The sequence below is a fragment of the Blennius ocellaris genome (genome assembly GCF_963422515.1).
Source record: "Blennius ocellaris genome assembly, chromosome: 6".
Classification (NCBI taxonomy): domain Eukaryota; kingdom Metazoa; phylum Chordata; class Actinopteri; order Blenniiformes; family Blenniidae; genus Blennius; species Blennius ocellaris.
In genome coordinates, this window is record NC_137655.1 from 25638292 (window position 1) to 25659851 (window position 21560).

At 44.8% G+C, this 21560-nt stretch overlaps 1 protein-coding gene across 1 annotated transcript in view; it reads right to left on the reverse strand.

Annotated features, from left to right (window-relative positions):
• kalrna (kalirin RhoGEF kinase a) overlaps window positions 1-21560 on the reverse strand; it is a gene marked incomplete at both ends in the record, with an annotated part of 193373 nt that overhangs the window by 109990 nt on the left and 61823 nt on the right. Inside the window, 7 exons of the mRNA XM_080498258.1 lie at window positions 2553-2675; window positions 5775-5906; window positions 5983-6081; window positions 6387-6518; window positions 8141-8332; window positions 12244-12366; window positions 19936-20058. Of these exons, the coding sequence (XP_080354384.1) occupies window positions 2553-2675; window positions 5775-5906; window positions 5983-6081; window positions 6387-6518; window positions 8141-8332; window positions 12244-12366; window positions 19936-20058 (924 nt within the window). The remainder of the gene's footprint in view (window positions 1-2552; window positions 2676-5774; window positions 5907-5982; window positions 6082-6386; window positions 6519-8140; window positions 8333-12243; window positions 12367-19935; window positions 20059-21560) is intronic.

Genomic DNA, 21560 nt, shown 5'->3' on the forward strand with positions numbered 1-21560 from the left:
TATTGTCTTGCTGATCTTAGAGAGAAACAGTTTCACCAAAAGCTAAAAGGAGGTTATAAAAATAGTCATTAATTTAAATAAAGTCTCTGTGTTGAGTCGACATTAATTCCCTGCTTTTCCCTGAATAAATCTCATTACAAGCTTCAGTCTTCAGGAGAAAAACGATGCCATTAATTGCAATTAATTACAGAAAATTGTGCAATTAATGAGTTAAATCTTTAACGACTAACTGCACAATTTTTTTTTAAAGCATCTGCTGTGAACCAGGACGTTGATCACTGTGGCCTGAGCTAGAAAAGAACAAGAACAAGCTTTGCTTTGGCACAACAACGTTCTGAAACGACCTCCGTCCTCCGTTCCACAGCTCCATTCCAGCTGAGATCTACGATGTTACGTGTAATCCTGGCGGAGCAACAGTCCACTGGAGTAAAGCAGAGACACGGTGGTGAAAAACTCCCAGTACTTGTCCTCACTTCTCTCACAGCAGCTCTAATTATCAGGTAGAGAAACAAGTCAGGCAGGACAAACGTCCCCAGAGGACAGGATATGTAAAGCAGAGAGAAGAAACTGGACAACGAAGACTTTAATGAGAGTAAAACGAGGTCTGGAGGTTTGGTTGTGATCCGGTGAGGAGACGGGAAGTAAAGCGACTGATCAACGTGACATAAACCCACAAACCTTCCTTCAAAGCTTTGTTTCCAGATGTTTCTCCACAGAGGCCTGAACTCTTCCGTACTGACCCTCTGCGTGGATTTGAAATGTGATCAACGTGTTCCTGTCATGGAAACACCACAGACTGCCCAGACGTCTTCATGCCACTAAACGATGCAGGAGGTCAAGCCGGAGGAAACGTCTGACCCAAATAAGACCGATCAGGTTTCCGGGGTTAATCCTAATCCAGACTGAACACCAGATTCAACAACTTCTCTTTATGGGATTAGCACTGCTGCTTTTATGCAATTATTCCTTTGCTGAAGTTACAATATGCAGATATAAAGAGAATTCTCAAGCCTGATCAGTGCAGAAGCATTGAGAAATCCTCCAGAGGGAAGGAGTTCCTGCTGCGGTGGAGAAAAGAGGCCGTCGCTCTGGAAGCACACTGTTGTTACAGCCTTTATCTGGTTACCGGTTCACTTTGGGGACGCAGTTCCTACCATTCCTACCCCGACTCACTGGAGAACATCTTGTGCAGAACCTTCAGGAAAAACCCTGTGACCATAAATGGCGGTGCAGCCCGGCGGCCTCACGCTTTCATCAGCAGGCGCGGCGGCGGCGGCGCTGCTGCTGGTTTGCAGCATTTGGGTTTTAATCAGGAATGATTGCTTGCAGATGTTGCTAATGGAAGTGAATAAACATCTGATAAAGACAATCCAGTGGTTTTGAAGGTCTCATGGTCGACTTTATTAAGGGACACTGTGTTCAGTGTCTGTGCTGTCCACTGGGTGGCAGTGTTGAGTCACTTCTATTGTTTTGGTCAGAAGCTACAGCTTGTCCAGTTTGACCAGAAGTATTAAGATAACAACATACAAGTCACAACTTTCCAACTTTTAAGCATAAACAAAGTGTTGATTTTGAAAATGTTTATCAAGTTTTCCACATTTTCCATCATGAACAATGAATTGGGAAAAAATGTCCCCAAAAAAATGAGAGTGGTCAGTTTCCTTTAGCCTTTAGCATCTTTTCATCCCCCCGCCCACGTTTAGCTAATGCTAGTGCATTAGCACAAAGGTAGCGAGCTTCAACTGATGACACTGAACTCCTGCATCATGTTTCCATCACTAATAACCATGAAGCCGAAGGCTGCAGTGAGACCCCCCACTGGGACAAACTGGGACACCAGGTACTGGTTAGTACTGGGAGAGGTTTACAACCCTGGAAGTACCAAAGAGGCTCAGCTACTAGTTTATTAACTATTCCTTTTGAAAGTAATTCGAGGGACTCAATGCACCAACGTGTGGTGAAAACTGGTATTACAAGAGCAAATGCAGAAGTTGGACGATTTCTATATGATGTCTGGACTGTTAGTTTGTCGTACACAGCTTAAGAATTGAGTTTATATTGAACCACATCAAATGAAAATTGGACACTTTACCTTTAATTTGGTGTATTTTCTATTTAAACTAAGGTTGTTAAAACAGCTACCAGAGACGGACCATCACACGTAGTGTTGAAACGGATATGTTTACTGAATATCAGTTTGAGTAACAGACCAGGTTCCAGTGTTAGAACCCGTCTGAGAGTCGGTCCCAGTGATGAAGTGATGAAATGATGAAACGCAGCGTTACTGCTGTCAGAGTGTGAATGTGTGTCGACAGAAATGGAGCAACGTGAGAACGTCATTTGTCAAAAAGCCTTATTTCCCCCCAGAATGTCTCCATGCGTTACATTTAATGTGGACTTTCTCATAGTTCCATCCCTCGTTCCTCTGAAAGAAAGGAACATTTGATGTTCTCCCTCTTCTGGAGGCCTGGTGGTGGCGGCGCGGCGGCGGCGTGGCGACGGCGTGGCGTTCAGACTGAACCTGACGCACCTTGACAGGCGTGACGACTCACCTGAGCCACGTCTTCAAAGTCGTCGTGTCTCTTCTGCAGCGCCCGGGCGCGATGGAGGGACTTCCCCACCCCCGTGTGCTTACTGAGGAACGCCTCACCATGGTTCTCTATCCAGTCCATCACCTGCACCGGGGGGGGGGGGAGAGAGGGAGAGGGGAAGGGGGGGAGAGAGAGAGGGAGAGAGAGAGACAGAGAGAGAGAGAGAGAGAGAGAGAGAGAGGGAGGGTGAGGAGGGGAGAGAAACACAGCAGGGGGTTAAAGCTGGACGTTCTCTGTATCAGAGAACCAGGAATATTCTTCTAATCACAATGTTCCGTATCGGAGGTTCCAGTGGAAACATCTGGCTTTTGTTTTTTCTTTTTTTAATTTTAAAAACGACGTCTGTTTTCACAGTAGAAACAGTAGTTTGTTCGTCAGGTGGGTGCTGCTGTTTGTTTTTGTAATGAAACCACACACACACACACACACACACACACACACACACACACACACACACACACACACACACACACACACACACACACACACACACACACACACACACACACACACACACACACACACACACACACACACACACACACCTTGTTGAGTCTGTTTCCACAGAGACATTTTGAACAATTTCCACCTTGAGAGCCGTTTTCAAAAAGTTGAGTCTTCAGTGGAGAATTGTTATTGTGTGGATGGAAAAAACCCAAAACACAACCAAGGTTTCCATTTTCACTTGAAATGGTTTGACGAATTCACAATATAAAAGATTGTTTTTTTTCTTGATAGAAAACCTTCGTAATTTGCTCCTATTTTACACTGATTAATGGGAATAATAGGATTAATTCAGAAAACTGAGTAATTAAAATATTCAATAAACTGACAGAAAAAAAAGCACTGTTATTTTTTAAGTGCTTTTTTTACAACTCAGTTTTTTTATTTAGATTTTTAGCAAGTTTTACAAAGTCTACATTCAATAGAGCACTTCCAAACATATTGTCCATCCAGTGAGCTCTAAAACAGCTTTAACTTCAACAACAGGTCCGAAGAAAGAAGAAAAGAATAACTTAAAAGAATGAATAGAAGCAAACTAAATAAAAAATGGTTGAACAAAAAGCACTGTTATTAAGAAGAACAAATGTCAAGGACATAAGCTTGTTAATTGATTGTATAAATTGAACATTATCGCACATCTTGTCTACGCTTCATGTCACGCAGCCCTATTTAAAACCTATTTCAGGACTATTTACCATTTTGAGACTTCTGTCAGCACATTTACAATTAGAAAAGAAAAATGTATACAATTGTGATTTTTTTCTCTGAGAATAAATCCCTGAAGTCTTTAACTTGTCTGTCAAGTATGACATGAGGTTGATCCTGTGAGCTCTAACAATGTTAATGACACATTCGCTGTAAATTAAATAAATTGACTAAATGAAATCAATGCATCTTCAGTGAATCCTTTGCACGTTGTGTTGGTTGATCAGGTCATCGTTGTGTCTCCGTGACGGGGCGTTTGCTTGCTGTGGTTCAACACCAGACGTCAGCAGGTCACACGTTCTGCTATCAAAGCCCCACATGTTTCAGAGCAGCTGGTTCAATTTAAACTACGCTGAGTTGTAAGAGACCATCCAGCTCTGAGTCACCCAGCAAAAAACCCAGAAAAGAGAAAGAGCGAGCAGGACAGTCGCAGAGACAGATTGGAGTAATTGAGAGCAGATCCATGGTGTGTGGCGTCATCATGTATTTAATGGAAGTATAAATAGGCTTGGGAAGGAGAGCCGGAGCGTCGGGAGGTGAAATCCCAAGATGAAAACGGAGTTTGGGCGCCGTGCGGCCTTGTGAACGTGGCCCCGGAGAGGCTGGGCCGAGAGTTTCAGAGGAGGATGAAGACAAAGCAAAGAGAGAGTGAGGAAGAAGAGATCCTATCAGGGCCTCATGAATCCTGTGGAAGCACAGTCTGTGTAATCATGCGTCACGCTGTACGAGGCCCCGGAGAGACTGGAGCAGTCCACCGGAGGCGCAAGGCGGAGACGGAGCCACGGCGCACGGACGACGCATAAATCAGGGAAAACATGGCGTTAGAGAGTAGATTGAGAATCTGCAGGACAGACTGACCCCGGAGAGGAGAGGCGGCGAGGCGCCGGCCTGACAAGCCTGGAACACAACACATGAAGTGTGCTTTTGTTTGGCTGTTCAAACAAACACAGCCCAGCTGCTGCGCCTTGCCTCGCCTCGCCGCACCCCGCCTTGCCTCGCCGCACCGCACAGCGCCGCGCCGCACCGCACGCTGACACTGAACTCGCCGCGACTCCACCTGGACTGACATGAAGACGCGGTGCCTTCAGGGCCTGACGCTAAACGTAGGAACATTGAAACACTGGTTGAGACGAAGGTGTGGAGACGAAGGTGTGGAGACTCACTGAGACGACGGTCTAAGGTCTAAGGTCTAAGGTCTACGGTCTACGGTCTAAGGTCTAAGGTCTACGGTCTAAGGTCCAAGGTCCAAGGTCCAAGGTCTAAGGTCTATGGTCTAAGGTCTATGGTCTAAGGTCGAAGGTCGAAGGTCGAAGGTTTAAGGTCGAAGGTCTAAGGTTTAAGGTCTAAGGTTTAAGGTCTAAGGTTTAAGGTCTAAGGTCTAAGGTCTACGGTCTAAGGTCTAAGGTTTAAGGTTTTAGGTCTATGGTCTAAGGTCTAAGGTCTAAGGTCTAAGGTCGAAGGTCTAAGGTTTAAGGTCTAAGGTTTAAGGTCTAAGGTATAAGGTCTAAGGTCTAAGGTCTAAGGTCTACGGTCTACGGTCTAAGGTCTAAGGTTTAAGGTCTAAGGTCTAAGGTCTACGGTCTACAGTCTAAGGTCTAAGGTTTAAGGTTTAAGGTCTATGGTCTAAGGTCTAAAGTCTACGGTCTACGGTCTAAGGTCTAAGGTTTAAGGTCTAAGGTCTAAGGTCTACGGTCTACAGTCTAAGGTCTAAGGTTTAAGGTCTAAGGTCTATGGTCTAAGGTCTAAGATGAACACACATTAGACTCACAAGGACTCAGTGTTCAGAGTGACTCCAGACTGGTTCAGACTGGTTCCATATTGATCATCATCCCTCCCCTCTGCTGTCTTCAGTGGCCCGCAGTGTCTGTGTGTGTGTGTGTGTGTGTGTGTGTGTGTGTGTGTGTGTGTGTGTGTGTGTGTGTGTGTGTGTGTGTGTGTGTGTGTGTGTGTGTGTGTGTGTGTGTGCGCCCTCACCTGCTGGACGTCCTGCTGGAACACACACAGCTGCAGCCTCTGGTGCAGTCGCACCTTCCGATGCTGCCAGATGTTCTCCAGCCGCCGCTGGTGGTGCAGAACCTCGTGCACCACGTCCAGGATGCAGTGGACCTGCGGCGCCACACGACACGGAGTCACACACCTGCTCACAGAACTCACGACGTCTGAATAGAGACTGTGGACTGACGGCTTTGGAGTAGTTGGCGGTGGCCGTCAGGGAGTCGGCGTTCCCGGGACTCAGGGGTCTCTGCAGGACGTCCAGGAGAGCTTTCCCGTCCTGGCTCACCTGCAGACAGGGAGGAAGCGGCAGCGTGGCTAAACAGCAGGGAGGAAGCGGCAGCGTGGCTCAACAGCAGGGAGGAAACGCCGCGTCTGCTGATAAACCTCAGTCTGGGAATCGTTGGCTATCCTCTGCTGTCTGTGTCCACTTTTCTGGGATTCTCTCAAATCTGACTCAGCTGGAAGGAAACTCACTCATCAGAAGAAGGAATGTTTCTGAGGTGAAAACTGAAAATGAGGAGAAGCAGCCTTGCAGCCATGTTGGCCTGCAGCCCAGTCAGACCTGTGTTGGTTGTTGTTGTTGTTGTTTACCTCTGTGTAGGCCTGGGTCACCTGCTCATACAGGCTCTGGTGGCGGTGGATGGCGATCTCCAGCTCCTGCATCTCGGAGGGCAGCCCCCCCTCACTGCACACTTTACACCAGGCCTCCACCTCCGACAGGAACTGAGTCCAACAGGAAGGGTGGGGTTATTTTGGAATGATTGACCTTCAATGGTTAGAAATGTTCAACCATTAAACCCAGTTTGACGCGTCTTGTTTCACTCGTCTACACCAGTGTTTTTCAACCTTTCTGAGCAAAGACACACTTTTTTCTTTGTAAAACTCTGGAGTCACACCTCCACCAGAAAATGTTAAAGTGTTAAACTCTGTAGCCTCTATTAACAATATAAAGTCTTTCTCATCAAAGTTTTATCAACAGGAATCCAGTAAATCCAGAAAGCAAAGACTTTTTTTAATAGTGCCTCCCTCAGTGTGAAACCTGGACCTGATGGATGAAGAGCTGAGATCCTGGTTTTCAAAAACTTCTCCATCACTGTCACTGACACAGTACTTTGATACAAGATGGTAGCAGGAGGTGGAGATGAACCACACTGACGTCTGTCACTTTACATTTCACCGGCAAAGTTCTGTGCTGCCCTCTAGTGGTGAAGAGTATTTATACAGGATTACTCTGCAACACACTGTCGCTGTGAGAGTAAAGGTTTTTTTAGAAAAAAATGTGAAATGTGATCATTTCCCCCGGCTCAGCTGACGATCTGGAGGAAACACCAGTGTGGTGGAGCAGAGGGTGAACAACACTGTTTACAACATATTATCTGTCTGAAAAAACAGCAAAATGAAGCAAAAAGACCTAATGTCAAGAATAAATCCAGGAAATCTTAAAGGAGTAATAATAAAAATAATTAAAAACCATTTAAAAAAATTTCATTTGTTAAGAATAAATATATTATTTGATGATTAATTAATGAGAATATTTTGAAATATCAAGAAAAATTACTTGAAAATTACACTGGAAATGAAAAGCAAAAATATTAGACAGGAATAGGGACGTCTAATAAAATGCAAGTTAAATGTGTAAATTTAGGGCAGATATTGAAGATAATGAATAGCTAATGAATGAGAAGTGCAAATATTTATTCTATTCAAGTGTTGGAATTTCTGAAATACATTTTGAAAGACAGATGTTTGAACAAACGTAAAAAGTAGTAAAATATGACAGAATAACAGAAGGAATATTAGTAGATTATTCAACATATATACATATACTTCACACTCTTTAATTTAACAAAATTAATTGTTTTAATAAAAACAATTAGTGTAAAATTTTACTAGAAATATTTGGGGAACTGAATTAAGAATTGACAAAAACAAAAACAACATAATAATGTATTTTGGAAGACGTTTACAATATAAACTAGATGCTAATAATGAAATGTACAGCAGCAGACTAGAGTTATGAACTTCCTACAGTGAAGAAATGTTTTATTAAAGTGTCGCTGTGCTCATTTTAACTTGAAATTCTGTTGTACCTGTTACAATGATAATAAAGGAAATTCTGATTCTGATGTTTCCTCTGTCATTTCTCCTGCACTCGTCTGATCGCTTTCTTTTCTCCCTTCATCAAGTTCCTGTTCGCTCACATCAGCCCCCCTCCTCTCTGAATGTCAAGAGCCCAGAAGGACTCTGGTCCCATCTGTTGCCATGACAACCGAGCAGTTTGACCAGTGGCCTATAAGGTCCCGTCACGAGGGGCCGCTGCAGCCGAGGACCCCCCCCCCGCTCACCTGCTCGGCCTTCTGGTGGAAGACGGAGGACATGGCGAGGATGGTGGAGCGCTCGTCCAGCGCGGCGGCGAAGCTTTTCCAGTCCTGATCCAGCTGACCTGAGATCTGCTTGATCTGCGTGGAGGCGTAGTGTCCGGCCTCCGCCAGGCGGCTCGCCACGGACATGATCCTGTTGATGTTGACGTAGGCATTCTGGGAAGAGAAGGAAGGAAACGTGAGGCCAGTCCCTCCCGGGGGTCGCCGTGACGACTGGGCTTCGTTCCAGCACCGCTTCTCACACCAATGAAGCAGAAGGCAAGAAGCTGTGATGTGAACGTTTCCGTCGAGACTCTGACTGGAAGATGAAGCTTCACCACAGTCTCCAACACGTCTTCCTCTAAACTTACAGTAGAGCAGAGCTTCATTCCCCCCCCCCCGGGGGGAAACACACACTTACAACAGCTCAAGGTAAAAAGGTGCAGAACTTATAAAATTAAGAAATATATGTAAACATATGTAAATATCTCAACAAGAGCATAAAAAGAGCACAAAAAATAGAATATGTAAACATAAAAATAAAAAATAAAACACTCCAGTAAAAAGAAAAATCCTCTAAAATAGAGTAAATTGCCAGGATTGCTATAAACACAGTGTAGAGAGGTAAAGAGCTGTACTCAGTGCAGGTGTAAGGTACATGTAGGACATTTACTCAGTGCAGGTGTAAGGTACATGTAGGACATTTACTCAGTACAGGTGTAACGGTACATGTAGGACATTTACTCAGTGCAGGTGTAAGGTACATGTAGGACATTTACTCAGTGCAGGTGTAAGGTACATGTAGGACATGTACTCAGTGCAGGTGTAAGGTACATGTAGGACATTTACTCAGTGCAGGTGTAAGGTACATGTAGGACATTTACTCAGTGCAGGTGTAAGGTACATGTAGGACATTTACTCAGTGCAGGTGTAAGGTACATGTAGGACATTTACTCAGTGCAGGTGTAAGGTACATGTAGGACATTTACTCAGTGCAGGTGTAAGGTACATGTAGGACATTTACTCAGTGCAGGTGTAAGGTACATGTAGGACATGTACTCAGTGCAGGTGTAACGGTACATGTAGGACATTTACTCAGTGCAGGTGTAAGGTACATGTAGGACATTTACTCAGTGCAGGTGTAAGGTACATGTAGGACATTTACTCAGTGCAGGTGTAAGGTACATGTAGGACATTTACTCAGTGCAGGTGTAAGGTACATGTAGGACATGTACTCAGTGCAGGTGTAACGGTACATGTAGGACATGTACTCAGTGCAGGTGTAAGGTACATGTAGGACATTTACTCAGTGCAGGTGTAAGGTACATGTAGGACATTTACTCAGTGCAGGTGTAAGGTACATGTAGGACATGTACTCAGTGCAGGTGTAAGGTACATGTAGGACATTTACTCAGTGCAGGTGTAAGGTACATGTAGGACATGTACTCAGTGCAGGTGTAACGGTACATGTAGGACATTTACTCAGTGCAGGTGTAAGGTACATGTAGGACATTTACTCAGTGCAGGTGTAAGGTACATGTAGGACATTTACTCAGTGCAGGTGTAAGGTACATGTAGGACATTTACTCAGTGCAGGTGTAAGGTACATGTAGGACATGTACTCAGTGCAGGTGTAACGGTACATGTAGGACATTTACTCAGTGCAGGTGTAAGGTACATGTAGGACATTTACTCAGTGCAGGTGTAAGGTACATGTAGGACATTTACTCAGTGCAGGTGTAAGGTACATGTAGGACATTTACTCAGTGCAGGTGTAAGGTACATGTAGGACATGTACTCAGTGCAGGTGTAACGGTACATGTAGGACATGTACTCAGTGCAGGTGTAAGGTACATGTAGGACATTTACTCAGTGCAGGTGTAAGGTACATGTAGGACATTTACTCAGTGCAGGTGTAAGGTACATGTAGGACATTTACTCAGTGCAGGTGTAAGGTACATGTAGGACATGTACTCAGTGCAGGTGTAAGGTACATGTAGGACATGTACTCAGTGCAGGTGTAAGGTACATGTAGGACATTTACTCAGTGCAGGTGTAAGGTACATGTAGGACATTTACTCAGTGCAGGTGTAAGGTACATGTAGGACATGTACTCAGTGCAGGTATAAGGTACATGTAGGACATTTACTCAGTGCAGGTGTAAGGTACATGTAGGACATTTACTCAGTGCAGGTGTAAGGTACATGTAGGACATGTACTCAGTGCAGGTGTAACGGTACATGTAGGACATTTACTCAGTGCAGGTGTAAGGTACATGTAGGACATTTACTCAGTGCAGGTGTAAGGTACATGTAGGACATTTACTCAGTGCAGGTGTAAGGTACATGTAGGACATGTACTCAGTGCAGGTGTAAGGTACATGTAGGACATGTACTCAGTGCAGGTGTAAGGTACATGTAGGACATTTACTCAGTGCAGGTGTAAGGTACATGTAGGACATTTACTCAGTGCAGGTGTAAGGTACATGTAGGACATGTACTCAGTGCAGGTATAAGGTACATGTAGGACATTTACTCAGTGCAGGTGTAAGGTACATGTAGGACATTTACTCAGTGCAGGTGTAAGGTACATGTAGGACATGTACTCAGTGCAGGTGTAACGGTACATGTAGGACATTTACTCAGTGCAGGTGTAAGGTACATGTAGGACATTTACTCAGTGCAGGTGTAAGGTACATGTAGGACATTTACTCAGTGCAGGTGTAAGGTACATGTAGGACATGTACTCAGTGCAGGTGTAAGGTACATGTAGGACATGTACTCAGTGCAGGTGTAAGGTACATGTAGGACATTTACTCAGTGCAGGTGTAAGGTACATGTAGGACATGTACTCAGTGCAGGTGTAAGGTACATGTAGGACATGTACTCAATGCAGGTGTAAGGTACATGTAGGACATGTACTCAATGCAGGTGTAAGGTACATGTAGGACATTTACTCAGTGCAGGTGTAAGGTACATGTAGGACATGTACTCAATGCAGGTGTAAGGTACATGTAGGACATTTACAGAGTTGTTAAATATCCTAACAGCTGTTGGGTGGAAGGACTTCCGGGAGCGTTCTGTTTGACCCTGTGGCCTGTGCAGGCCTCCACACATGAACGGACTCTGTTCTCAGACTAGTTGACTTCTGAAAGCTCTCGGAGGAGGAAGGAACACTTTTGAATGCCACACTTTTAATGTTTTTATTTGTGAATAAAAAAGGTGAAAACCATCATTTTCCTTCATGTCACAGTCATACGACACGCCGTGTTGCTCCGTCACTGCAGTAAAACACAGTTGTGGTTGTCAGGTGACAGAATGTGGGAACGTTCTCATGGTATCAAAGTGTCTCCGAGCCACGGTATGTCCTCGAGTGCAGGGGTGTCCAACATGTGGCCCGGGGACCAGAACCGGCCCACCAGACCATCTAATCCAGACCACCATGGGATTTTTGAAGTGTGAAGTATTAAAAATGAAAACTGACAGAGGCTGATCTAAAAACACTAGATTGTCAAAAATGACATTTAAAACCGCCCTTAGTTAGAATTTGACTCCCGACATTAATGCCTCTGTGGAGGTCACATGACACAACACCTTTCACAATAAAACAACGAGTCCAACTTATGTGAAGTGACACTGTAGACACGTAAACTCACAACAATGTCCAGATGATGACAAATTGTTTTAATCCTGAATAAAAATACGAGACCCAGACAAGGTGACTGAGGGTTTTTTTGCAAATATAATATCTGATTTCCTTTAATATGTATATTTCAGAATAGACTGGCGAATTCTTGCCGTTTCAAAAGGAGGAAAGACTTTGCATTTGTCCAGATCTGCAGTTTAATATGTTACGTTTGACTTGTTGGGCCCCCAGAGGTCAGATCAGGTTGATGTGGCCCCTCAACTGAACCAGTTTGACCCCCCCTGGTCTAGTCTATAGAAAACGGCTGGATCCCAGTAAATACAGCAGTCATCGGTCATGTCTACACTATGAACCATTTGGAGCAGGTGTTGACCCCGATAGAGACCAGACAATAGAGACGACTCCTGGAAGAACCTTCACACCACATGACTCTGGAGACGTACCATGGAGTTCATGGCGAAGTGGTTGTGCTGCGTCTGCAGCTCCACGGCGTGCTGGTAACCCCGGCCGATCTCCGTGTGGCTCTGCAGGAACACCTCTTTGTTGTGGCTGATCCAGTCGAACATCTGCACACACACACACACACACACACGCACACACACACACCACGTCAGTCATTATCTGTGTGTAAAACACGGAACTGAATTCCAGGAATGGAATAAAAGTTACATGTTCTTTTTTTAAGGGTTTTCAGTGGAAGGATGTTTTGTGTGAAAACCCTGGAAGGTTATTTGTTTAGAATCAAGCTGAGGTGTTGATTTATTCTAATAATTTGGCCTTGAGAGAAAACTGTTCAGGTTTGATTCACTAGCTCAGTGTTGTTCACCCTCTGCTCCACCACTCTGGTGTTTCCTCCAGATCGTCAGCTGAGCCGGGGGAAATTATCACATTTCACATTTTGTTCTAAAAAAAACCTTTGCTCTCACAGCGACAGTGTGTTGCAGAGTAATCATGTATAAATACTCTTCACCACTAGAGGGCAGCGCAGAACTTTGCCGGTGAAATGTAAAGTGACAGACGTCAGTGTGGTTCATCTCCACCTCCTGCTACCATCTTGTATCAAAGTACTGTGTCAGTGACAGTGATGGAGAAGTTTTTCAAAACCAGGATCTCAGCTCTTCATCCATCAGGTCCAGGTTTCACACTGAGGGAGGCACTATTAAAAAAAAGTCCTTGCTTTCTGGATTTACTGGATTCCTGTTGATAAAACTTTGATGAGAAAGACTTTATAGTGTTAATAGAGGCTACACAGTTTACCATTTTAACATTTTCGGGTGGAGGTGTGACTCCAGAGTTTTACAAACAAAAAAGTGTGTCTTGGCTCAAAAAGGTTGAAAAACACTGGTGTAGACGAGTGAAACAAGACGCGTCAAACTGGGTTTAATGGTTGAACATTTCTAACTATTGAAGGTCAATCATTCCAAAATAACCCCACCCTTCCTGCCTCGGCTCAAAAAGGTTGAAAAACACTGAACTAACCAACCACCTGTGAGACGAGCAGATTATCTTGGAAAGGCTGAGTTTTACATGAATAAAGTCAAAGTGTGCTTGTCTTCCAAAAACATGGCCATTTTGAGGCCTTGGAACTGAACCCTGCCATCTTGAGTCGTACAAATAACTAAATTCAGAGCCCTGGCCCACGGACGGTCATTGTTTACTCCGGCTTCTAAACACATTGTTGATCCAAACTGTTGTTTTCCATCATGTTGTGAATGAACGCAGGCTGAAGTGAGCCGCTGGCCTGCTGACAGCCGGCTTACACACTGTGGAGCGGCTGTTTATCCACAACGCCGCTCGTCTTCACCCCGGACCGCCGTGTTTACCGGAGGCTGTATACGCCACCAGACCAGACCTGAACATTTATTCACTGAATCTGCTGAGTCATGCAACACGACACGACACAGTAACTGACAGCTGCTGACTTTCAGCACCAGACTTTAATTCTTGGATATTTGGATTTGTTGTGCTTGACATTTAAACCCGACTCTGCCCATGAGCCAAGCCGAGTCAAACGCCAGCGAGAACATGATCAACGGTGCAACCAAAAACACGGTTCTGTCCGATCGATGCTTCTTCTTCAGGCAAGATGAAGCCGGCAGGTCAGACAGACATTCACACTTTAACAGACACCAATTACTTTGGTTGCCACGGTTACTAAGTCACCGCCAGTCTTTCTCGTCCCCGTCCCCCAGAATGTCTCATCACATCCCGACCACGAGATCCCAATGTTTTCCCCTCAGTGTAAACCGTCCACACGCCCCCACCCAACCTCCGCCTGTTCCCCTCTCTGTTTGTTCCACAGTAAATATTTACTGCCGCTGCGTCAGGATCCGCAAGCAGGAGTCAGTCTGTGAACAAACTGCTGCCGCCATCCAGGACCGGGACCCTGAGGAGGTCTGGTCCTCCTCCCAGGGTCCCGGGTCCGGGGTCACCAGCGGGTCTGGTCCTCCTCTCAGGGTCCCGGGTCACCAGCAGGTCTGGTCCTCCTCCCAGGGACCCGGGTCACCAGCAGGTCTGGTCCTCCTCCCAGGGTCCCGGGTCACCAGGACGGCAGCGGGTCTGGTCCTCCTCCCAGGGTCCCGGGTCACCAGCAGGTCTGGTCCTCCTCCCAGGGTCCAGGGTCCCGGGTCACCAGCGGGCCTGGTCCTCCTCCCAGGGTCCTGGGTCACCAGCGGGTCTGGTCCTCCTCCCAGGGTCCCGGGTCACCAGCGGGTCTGGTCCTCCTCCCAGGGTCCCGGGTCACCAGCAGGTCTGGTCCTCCTCCCAGGGTCCCGGGTCACCAGCAGGTCTGGTCCTCCTCTCAGGGTCCCGGGTCACCAGCGGGTCTGGTCCTCCTCCCAGGGTCCCGGGTCACCAGGACGGCAGCGGGTCTGGTCCTCCTCCCAGGGTCCCGGGTCACCAGTGGGCCTGGTCCTCCTCCCAGGGTCCCGGGTCACCAGGACGGCAGCGGGTCTGGTCCTCCTCCCAGGGTCCCGGGTCAACAGGACGGCAGCGGGTCTGGTCCTCCTCCCAGGGTCCCGGGTCACCAGGACGGCAGCGGGTCTGGTCCTCCTCCCAGGGTCCCGGGTCACCAGCGGGTCTGGTCCTCCTCCCAGGGTCCCGGGTCACCAGCGGGTCTGGTCCTCCTCCCAGGGTCCCGGGTCACCAGCGGGTCTGGTCCTCCCCCCAGGGTCCTGGGTCACCAGCAGGTCTGGTCCTCCTCCCAGGGTCCCGGGTCACCAGGACGGCAGCGGGTTTGGTCCTCCTCCCAGGGTTCCGGGTCACCAGGACAGCAGTGGGTCTGGTCCTCCTCCCAGGGTTCCGGGTCACCAGCAGGTCTGGTCCTCCTCCCAGGGTCCCGGGTCACCAGGACGGCAGCGGGTTTGGTCCTCCTCCCAGGGTTCCGGGTCACCAGGACGGCAGTGGGTCTGGTCCTCCTCCCAGGGTCCCGGGTCACCAGGACCAAGGAACCCAGAGCGTCAGGAGGAGTAACGTCACACGTCAACTCTCTTCACTGACTGTTCTCACCTTTGCAGTGTTTATACGTTCAGACTGGTCTGGATCAGACCGGTCTGGATCAGACCGGTCTGGATCAGACCAGTCTGGATCAGACCAGTCGTCCACAAAGTATGAGACAAAAGCAAAATGTCTTATTTGGTCTTCAAAGTCCATAACTTTTGAAGATTAGCACTTTTAAAATGACAATAAAGTACATACTGTATATTTTGTTTCAAAGAAGGTGTAAACTCTGTAATAACAGGAGACCCAGAACAGAACCCTGAGGAACACCTCGGGCCACCGGAGGCACCACAACGTTTTCTATTGAAAAACCCTCACAAACAAAAACACTGAATTACTCAAACCTTTCAAAGTGAAAATGGAAACTTGTGTTCCATTTACACCGCTACTGTGCTCAGAAGCATTCGAAACACAACTTTTTGACATCATCGTCTTCCATAGATGTGTGTCTAGCTTGTCTTGCTTGTCTTGCTTGTCCCGCCTCAAAGACAAGCCAGAGTTTTAGAATTGTTCCACTCTGGGAATCTGTGTTTAAAAAACAATAATATGTGGGCTCCTAAAACGCTGCACCGCGTGGATGATCGGACAAAAACTGCGTTTTCGTGTGAAGCGGCGCCCTCGTGTGGACAGGCCCTGGAACTGACTGTTCTAAAGAACGATTTTACATACGTTCTGAAAAGGACTGTCACATCCCACTTTGGTCTGCAGAGGGCAGAAAAACCCATCCTGGATTCTGCGTGCGTCACAATGTTTCTCAACTTTTGCCAGGTTTAGCTTAATTTGTGAACCAACATGTTTTTCTAGCAGATTACTGAATGCAGACCAACAACTTTTAGAGACGTAACCTGGTCATTACAATGATTACAAATGGGATTTTCTTTTTTTTGTCCATCTTTAGGTTCCTAAATTAGCCCTCAGCTATCAAACCTTTGAGAACGGCGGCTCCAGAGGGTCATTTTAGTTTTACAGTCGAGAGTCTCCCGGAAAAAACAGTCCAGCTTGGTCGTCCATACGAATGTCTGCGTTCTCGCCATTAATATTTATAGCAAGTTGTTCTCTGCACGCATCTGTGTGTGTGTGTGTGTGTGTGTGTGTGTGTGTGTGTGTGTGTGTGTGTGTGTGTGTGTGTGTGTGTGTGTGTGTGTGTGTGTGTGTGTGTGTGTGTGTGTGTGTTTTCACTGCAGAAACAACCACCGGCACCCAGTCATGGCCCAACATGCCAACAACATCCTTTTCAGGAAACAAAATCCCCAAAACAATTTTCAGTTTAGAGTTTGAAAGTTCATGTTTCACATTTTGTAATGACATATCAGCATTAAAACTAAAAGTTTAAGGGCCCAAGAATCCAACCCTGAGGAACACCTCAAGAATGAACAACTATTAATTCTCTGTTTACCGATCCACACATTTGCCAGACATCAGTTTCACTAAAAACTGCCAAAATGTACGAGTAGAGTTAAACAAACATCATAAATTCAAACGTTCCAATCGTGTCTAAACACGACAGCAAAGACGTCTTGATGGACGTGCACATACGTCTTTGGTTGAATCAACGGCTTGGCTTTTTCAGTGAGTCTCCACCATAATGAAGCTCCTGAAAGAAGCACAACCACCTGAGGAGCAGGTGAAGGAAGGTCACCTGACCCTCAGGGGAAGGAAGGTCACATGAGGGCCAGGTGAAGGAAGGTCACCTGACCCTCAGGGGAAGGAAGGTCACATGAGGGCCAGGTGAAGGAAGGTCACCTGACCCTCAGGGGAAGGAAGGTCACCTGACCCTCAGGTGAAGGAAGGTCACCTGACCCTCAGGGGAAGGAAGGTCACCTGACCCTCAGGGGAAGGAAGGTCACCTGAGGAGCAGGTGAAGGAAGGTCACCTGACCCTCAGGGGAAGGAAGGTCACCTGACCCTCAGGGGAAGGAAGGTCACCTGACCCTCAGGGGAAGGAAGGTCACCTGACCCTCAGGGGAAGGAAGGTCACCCGAAGGTCATCTGACCCTCAGGTGAAGGTCACCCGAAGGTCATCTGACCCTCAGGGGAAGGTCAGGTGACCTTCGGGTGACCTTCACCTGAGGGTCAGATGACCTTTGGGTGACCTTCCTTCCCCTGAGGGTCAGATGACCTTCGGGTGACCTTCCTTCCCCTGAGGGTCAGGTGACCTTCGGGTGACCTTCCTTCCCCTGAGGGTCAGATGACCTTCGGGTGACCTTCACCTGAGGGTCAGATGACCTTCGGGTGACCTTCCTTCCCCTGAGGGTCAGGTGACCTTCGGGTGACCTTCCTTCCCCTGAGGGTCAGATGACCTTCGGGTGACCTTCCTTCAGCACCACGGCTCCACATTTAACGGTGAAACAGAACTAGTTGTTGTGAACGTGCTGGTATGTTGGTGACGAATGGAATTCAAACATTCACTGACAAAGTGCAGCGAATCGCTGAGACGCGGTTCTGGAAGATGTTCCACAGCTGGAGGAACTTGTGTCACTGAGGCCATGCAGGGAATCCATTTAGGACGGGACGTTCCAGTTCAGAGGCCACAAACACCCTTTACTCTCCTTCCACTCTCTACAGTTACACGTCAGCAAATGTTTAAAAATAGGGTTAAAAATCCTGAGTACATCAAACCTGTTGTATAAGCAGAGTTTGAACATGTCCATGTTGTTCTTTTTGGTAAAAACTACAACTTCCGTTTGCAGCTCGTGTCCTCGATTTAGTATTTTCTGCATTTAAAACTGGAACAAGTGAGTCTCGGCTTGTTTGATGAATCTGGTAAGAAAAGAATCTGAATTTCTGTCTGTCACAGTTTCTCTTCAAACTAATCCAGGAAAATATAAGTAGATTTTTAATTGGCTGGATTTCTGCAGACATTTCCATTAAATAATCAGTTATACCTTTTTATTCCTTTTACTACAATACAACTTTCATTTGATGTTGTTAAATTTAATGCATTTTATTATTTTATTATATCTCAAACATCCCACATATAATCATAATATCATGATGGAAGTTACAAATTACATATTAAATTATAATGAGAAACTGACTAAAAGTGATTTCATTATAATGATGACATATTTGAAAAGAATAGAATAGAAGTACTTTATTGTTCAATCAGTTATCAGCAGTGAAATGTTGTGACAGCAGTAAAAAACACACAATGGCAGAAAACAATCTGTTATTTTAACATTTTGTTTATACTAAATCGCTTCATATATTCCACATCTTGAATAATTTATTATACTTTACATTATATCTCAAATAGCCTATAAATCATTAATGATAAAATAACTACCGCCTGGATTTCTTGTCAGGAGAACTGATTTTAGAATAATCTTCCAAGTAATGCTAAAACAGCTGACTTAGCAGCTGCTAAGTTAACAACTGCACTGGAGAGAATCACTCTTTGGCTTGATCAATCATGTTTGAGTTTAAATGTAAACAAAACAAAATGTATGTTTTTTTCTAAAACCATGGTACAAATCCCTGATGTTGAGATTCTCATTAAAGGTGAACGAATTGATATAGTTACTGAATTTAAATATCTTGGCGTGTTTCTGGATCCAAATTTAAATTTTAAGAAACATGTCAAAAAAATGGTTAAAACCATAAAATACAATTTAGTTAATTTTAAACACATCAGAAATGGTCTCTCTCTGGATGCAGCCAAGATATTTATGCACGCCATGATTCTGTCCCGCATGTCATATTGTGTCACCTGCTGGGGGCAGGCTGGTCAATCTACTCTGAGACCTCTGGAGTCTTTATACAAACAAACTTTAAAAACACTGGACAAAAAGCCAATTCGTTATCATCATTGTAGGATACTTGAGAAACATGAGTTATTGAGCTTTGAGAATTTTAGGTTAGTCACCAATTTGTGTATGGTCTATAAAATTTTAAATGGTTTGGCCCCACAGCCATTATGTGTTTTTATCCACGCTCGCTCGTCAAATTCCATCAGATCCACTAGAATATCCTCCATACGAGATTGTACCATACCATTTCGCCGCACTGTAGCGGGGCAATCTGCTTTTTCTGTAAGAGCCACAAACCAGTGGAATACCTTACCTGACGCCGTACGGGGCAGTAGCTCTCTCAGAGTCTTCAAATCCAACCTCAAAAATCTGTTAAAAGCTGCTCAGCTCTGCAACCACTAGTTTGGTCCGTAGACTTCTTTTTGTGTGTGTGGGTGTGGGCGTGGGTGGGATGAGGGAGGTGGGGGGAGTTGCACGCAGACGTGTGTAGCCACGTTGTTGTGGTGTTTTATCCCTGTATATTGTTTAATCTGTCTTGTTACTGTGTTGTATTTTTGTGACCTGCCAAGGGACTACAGATGCAAATTAGCTTAAAGCTACAATCTGGTATAGTGCATCAAATGGCAACATTTATGTTTTAACTGTACATTGTCCCTTTTAAATACATTTTATATTCATTCAATGTGAACCTTTATTAAAATCAGTTAAAATGTTTTATATTCCCACATACAATCACTATATATTGTATTGTTTTTGTTGATATGAGATTTCATTTGTTTGAAGAACGAGGTGAAATTTTTGGCTGATACCATTTTTAAAAAACGTATTGTGTGTGTGTGTGTGTGTGTGTGTGTGTGTGTGTGTGTGTGTGTGTGTGTGTGTGTGTCACCTTCTCTGCGTCCTGCTCGAAGAGGCGCAGCTGGAAACACTGGTCCAGCTTCAGCTTCCTCACGTGCCACATCTGGTGGAGGTGCTGGCGGGTGGAGTGCAGCTTGTCCAGCAGGCTGGCCACCTTCAGGTGAAAACACACACACACACACACACACACACACACACACACACACCGACTGACAGGCTGCAAACAATAAATCCATAAATATATCAATCACTACTGGACGGTATGGCGGCGTGGGCCTCAAGGTAAAGCTTCGGGGTAAAGCAGCTCATGCGTTCTTTGTTAGACGTTTCATTTAAAACTCACTATTCATAAAATAACAAGCATGATTCCTGTCACTTTCTAAAACATAAATACTTTTACATTTAAATGTTGTTAGTCTGTTTTATATTTCACCGAAGGTTCCAGTTTTAACATCATCCTCAGGAAAGAGCTGCTTCATATTAAGTAGTTTTTTTATGCAGGTCTCTGGAAGAAAAACTACTTTTTAAACCATTTTTTGACAGAATTTAGTGGAATGAAAATGTCTTTTTTTATGTTAATGTCATTTTAAAGATGAACTTAAACTTCAGTTTATATATTTTATTGACAAAAAGTCTGCATTTCGTAATACACTGTACAAAATGCTGATTTAAAAAAAATCATATTAATGTATATCATATTAATACTTCTTTTTTTTTTTTACCATTTTATTTTCCTAATTCATTTTAATGTAGTTTACCTGAATACATATTAAAATACTTATCCAATAACATTATCCACTTTTTAAAATTACATTTTTGCAAATGTATATCTTTTACTCTTTTTGGACTTTTCCACGTGATTTTAATTATTCAAAACGTTGTACTCATGTTGCTGTTGATGTTGTTGTTGTTTTACCAGACCATTTTACATGAAAAGATCCAGTTTTGCCAACAGGTTTCCAACAACTACAGCTTCTTCACTTTCTATTTGTGCAAAGACCTTTTATTAATAGATTTTTCTCCAAAACTATTGTTTTTTCCAAAATCCAGCTTGTCCTTGATTTCCAGCCAGTTGAATGTTTGATCATTGAGCCTCATTCAGGGGGGGATGACAATTCTCCTCTGCTCATTGATAGAATTAATAACGGTGAATCCGGCATGTTTTGCTCGTACCTTCGCCGTGTTTGTTTACCTGAACAGTCGCGAGGTGAATAAAACAGCGTATGTGCTGCTTGTGGGCGGGTCAAAGGGAGGAGCTATCTGCATGGTGGTCGGCCACAAACAAGCCAGAGAACAAGACTTTCTTCAGTTGTAGAGGGACATTCCCAGGTACTGGAATGCATATTACTGTGGGAAAACCATTAGAAAGTCTATTTTTCGTGATATGGCCTCTTTAAAAAAAAATTAATAACTGCCATTTGTAGATTTTTCTTGAATAAGGATTTATCCCATAGTTAAATGTTATTTATGTCAATTAAACTGTGACAAAAACTGTCTTCTTATGCCAATTTATCAGCCTTTAATTTCACTCAATGTCAAATTGTAACTTTTTCCCCCTCTAAAATATTCCTTTTCAAACGAGGGCATTTATTGGACAAATAAAGCTGCTTTCAATCTAATTTTGTTGTTATTTTCATAAAAAGCTATGTGATGTGA